Genomic DNA, 4,312 nt, shown 5'->3' on the forward strand with positions numbered 1-4,312 from the left:
ACTACAGCTGACAAAGTTTGCCTGTGGTTGATATTCTGTTTAATCTAATCTCTATACTGCTGATATAACTGCAGATCTCATTCATTGAAGAATGCAGTATTGCTTACCAGTATATCTTCAGCTACATCTAACACACAAACCTTGCAGGTAATGGCCCTCTATGACAATGGGATTTTAATAAGAAATATTTTAAAACTCTATTTTCCTGAATGGATTGTACTTTCACCCCGACTTGAAAGCATGATGTGATGTAGCTAAAGTTATAGAATCTCCTTTTCACAAATGCATTTGACTTCCTGTATTTTCTTTTTAAAGGCTATATTTGGACTGATTCAGAATAAACTTTTCATGTCTAGCTTCTGGACAACTAAGTTTCCTTTTCTGGCAGAAAACATTCCTTGTTCGGTGTAACTGATAAAGGTATAGTAGAGCTCATTAACTATATAAAAAAAACAAAAAAAAACAATATGCACAAATTCTATTTAAATGACAAACTGCTCATGAAAGACACTCCCATAATGCTTGTCATAACCCATACAACTGTGGCACTCTGGCAAAATACCAACAAACCTCCCACATATATATTCTACCAAAGCTTTATCTTGTTAAAATAAGTGGTGGAGGTCTGTTGATTTTGCCAGAGTACCAATAGTGTAGAATCCATGACAATTGCATGATATATCACCTCAGGTGGATCTGGTTTTACGTTCAAGAATTAAAGCATTCTCTTGAGAATTTTTACCAGTTTCCCAATGAATTATGTACACCAATTTCAGTGCAATTGCTAGGTAAGACTTGATGAATCCACTCATAGAAAAAACTAATGAAGTAGTCAGAATGATTTCCTTAGCTGTTATTCTAAAAAAGAGCTTCTTTGCTAGCGAGTTTATTTAGAAGCAGTATGCCCCCAGCACTTCAACATGATGAATTACTTTGGCAAAAACACCTACCTGTTTTCGATCATTTCCTTCAAGGCATTCGCAGGCCTTTGGACAACCTCTCCAGCTGCTATGCGATTTACCACGGTCTCATCTAACTTCCGAATCCTACCGGGTTCCATATCTGTAGCTGATCCGAACTACGAAATAAATGCTATGCTTGTCTTACGTAAATAAGTGACAACGAAAAGTATTTCGCAGCGAATTGTTTGTTTTGAAGAAGAGTCCCGCGCTACAGGGATACCAGCGCAAATATTTTAATCGGACGAAGAATAACTTACAAAGTGATTTTCCTACGTGAATTTCTCATGTTCAAGAAATTATTTTCTGTATGTCGGAAAATATTACCCAAACTTTATTTGTTTGTCCATAATCACTTTTATTGCACATTCTCTTCAAGAAAAGTTGGTATTTCGGAAATGATATACAGAAGTACCAGTCATGGAAGGTATTATCCTTCCATGCAAAACATACACTGCAGTAATACAAAATCCTGTATTATGGCCATCACAGTACATAATTTCACATGCATTGATATATTCGGATTTTGAAGTTACCTGCAAGGACTGTTGGCAGCCCTGCGCAGGTGGGTGCGCGCGGCCTCTGCGCACGCTCGCCCTGCGGACTCAGTTTCAAAGATGATGTTGTCGGGTGAGTGTGTGTGTTGACCTGAGGGAAGCGCTCGTGTAATGTGCATTCGTCCATGAGGTGCCTTTGCAATTGTGTGCGAAAAAATATAATGTTTAGTGTTGACGCGTGGAGATAATTACCAGCATGCTGCGGTTCTTTAGCAAAAGAGTCGGGCGCAATGCCCAGAAGTACAAAACTGTGGACGACGGGCGGGCGGCGGGCGCGCCTCCCAAGCCCAAGCATATTCTCCCCTGCAAGGTCATGCTCCTCGATGACAGCAACCTCTCCTTCGACTTACCGGTAAGTAACTCAGTTTACCACGCTTATAGCGGTGAAAAGGCGCGAAGAGTGTCGCCACATTCACGAAAGACGACCCGAGTTCGGGAAGCGGTCCAGGTGGGCATCGGGGCCTCGGGTCAGCTCACCTGTGGCCCCCCCCCCCCCACCGAACGGACGGCCGCGACTCGGCCTCATAACCCGTCCGTTGCCATTCCTGCCGCACTCTGCGAGGCGCACCTTCGGCGGAATTCCAGGCTTGGGGCGCGATCCGTGAGCTTTCACCTGCCTCGCGCTTCGTGGCCGAGGCTCGGCGGCTCGCTCTTGCCAGGGATCAACGCAAACCGACATTTCAAATTCACCATTTGTGCTCCGAGGACACGTTCGCGGTCGGGAGAGTGCGTCTCGGTGCATTTTCTTTTAAATTTCTATATAGAATCCACATCTTATGTCTTTCTGCTCACCCAACACGAACAGAGTTCATTGTTGCCGAAGCAGAAAAAATGAATGGTTATGAATAAATTAATAAAGCAAGGGCTGTGATGCGTTTCGATGGTGAAGATCTAACGTCGTTATTACGGTGTAAGGCAGACCATACAAGTAACCCCATAACCTAGAACTGTAACGAAGAAGACAAGTAATAAACGGCGCATAAAGGAAATGCTGTTCCGAAGGGAACGCCATCCGGGCACGAATGACCCAGAGGAGGCAGTCCGGCCAGGAGCCAAGCCCAGCTGAGCCCATGCCCGACACGCCCCCAGCAGGAGCTGCTCCAACCCCAGCGGTTGGGGCGGCGGGCTACCAAGGCGCAGTCGTGTGCCGCGGACTCGAGAGGGTGAGCTGGAAGGTACAAGGTTTATATAAGTACTTATACTATACTTATATAGACCTTGGGAAGGAGCTCGTTAGATTTCGCCCGAACGATTCCCAACCATAACGTTTTACTGCAGATTATGTAAGCAGATCTCGAGGGTTGGACAGTGAGAGTCCTCTTAGTACTAATCTTGAAATGTTTTGCTGTTTTGGCAAACAATTTTGCGGAAATTAATATCTAATATCGAGGGAAATACATAGGATAAATTTGAATCAATAAATTTGGGGATCAGCTATTTAGTCTGGCTGTACACTGCCTCGCTGACTTCTGTTGGGGTTGCTGTTCACCTTAATTTGTTTGATCAGCAAATATGTTTGAGCTCAAAGATAATGTTTACGAAGTGATGGCACATCAGAGACGGAGTCCCAGTTAGTCTAGTCGCGCCTGGGAATCCTTAAACATCGGCGCATGAAGCCAAAACTTCCAGACCCGGGGCTGCGCCCCTCGGGACCCCTCCTGTCGGTCTATTTCCCGATCGGCGTGCACTATCTCCTCGCGGTATTTGTCGCGATCTATTTTCTTCAGTTCTGAGGGTATTCTTAACCTGCGCATAAAAATCAGGATATCAATGATTATATTTATTCCCACTATTTATAACACTGTAATTAGATTTCCCAATCTTAGTGCGGTCATTATGCAAGTACATACCAAAGTATTAGTATTGCACAACTTTCTTATCAACTTGCGAAGGAAAAGCCATAGGTGCGAGATGTCATTGTTCTATGTTGTGATGCTTATTGCGTTTGCCCTTTTAATAGTATCAGTCACGAGGGGATTTGGACAACCCCGAAGACGGAGCTTGAAGAAGAAAGATAGAAGTTTATGTATTCGGTTGAGGCCGAATACATGGCACCGCACACAAAGTTACTCTTCGTATGAATTGGAAACCTATGGTATATAGAAACCCCGCCGATTGTTCCATTGGCAATCTGACTATTGTTTGTGGATTGCCATTAACGACGCGTTGACCACTCGTCAGTGGCTTCACCTTTTACGTACCCGTGACAGTTGGGATAGCTACATTCATGGATTGGTTTGGAATTTATGTTGTCAAACACTGCTCAAGTTTACTTATGATGTAGATTTGACTGTTAGCTTATAAATTAAACATTTATGTATAGATAATAAAAAAACTATTTCAGTGCACTTGCTTCGAAATTAATTTTGGAAACATAAGAAGCTATCCACGCTCTCACTGTTTTCTGAGCAGCTCAGAATCTACTCATGAATGGGAGGGCGGGGTGGAAACATGCAGCTTAAAAAGGACGTAAATGGCAATGCAGACCATTTGTGGAGACGGTACCTCATACTTATTGAAAGTTGTGTACTGTTAATGTGGCAGTCACAGTGATGTGTTCATTTTAACCAAGCTCATGTGGCCGAATGAAAAAGGTCAGTGTTTTGTTTGCAGTTTAAAAGCAATCCAGGAATGCGATAATTAGTCAGTGGTGCCTGCCGTCACATTGCTCACTGACTTACAGCTCATTATCGGCCTCTTATCTATGGTAACTGCAATGCACTGTGTTCTGTGACCTAGATGGGTTTTAAACCACAATGCGTTGAAAACACACACTACACAGTAACCAAATATTGC

General features: G+C 43.4%; 2 protein-coding genes across 3 annotated transcripts in view; one reads left to right on the forward strand and one right to left on the reverse strand.

Moving 5' to 3' along the window:
- Positions 1-1,202, reverse strand: part of LOC119586542 (DNA mismatch repair protein Mlh1-like) — a gene marked incomplete in the record, with an annotated part of 7,929 nt that extends 6,727 nt beyond the window's left edge. Inside the window, 1 exon segment of the mRNA XM_037935298.1 lies at positions 951-1,202. Coding sequence (XP_037791226.1) covers positions 951-1,060 — 110 coding nt within the window.
- A 350-nt stretch (positions 1,203-1,552) lies between these two features.
- LOC119586541 (band 4.1-like protein 5) overlaps positions 1,553-4,312 on the forward strand; it is a gene marked incomplete at its 3' end in the record, with an annotated part of 70,246 nt that continues 67,486 nt past the window's right edge. For both annotated transcript variants that reach the window (XM_037935296.1, XM_037935297.1), the window contains 1 exon segment: positions 1,553-1,868. In XM_037935296.1, the coding sequence (XP_037791224.1) occupies positions 1,713-1,868 (156 nt within the window).

Source organism: Penaeus monodon, chromosome 21 (genome assembly GCF_015228065.2).
Source record: "Penaeus monodon isolate SGIC_2016 chromosome 21, NSTDA_Pmon_1, whole genome shotgun sequence".
Lineage (NCBI taxonomy): Eukaryota > Metazoa > Arthropoda > Malacostraca > Decapoda > Penaeidae > Penaeus > Penaeus monodon.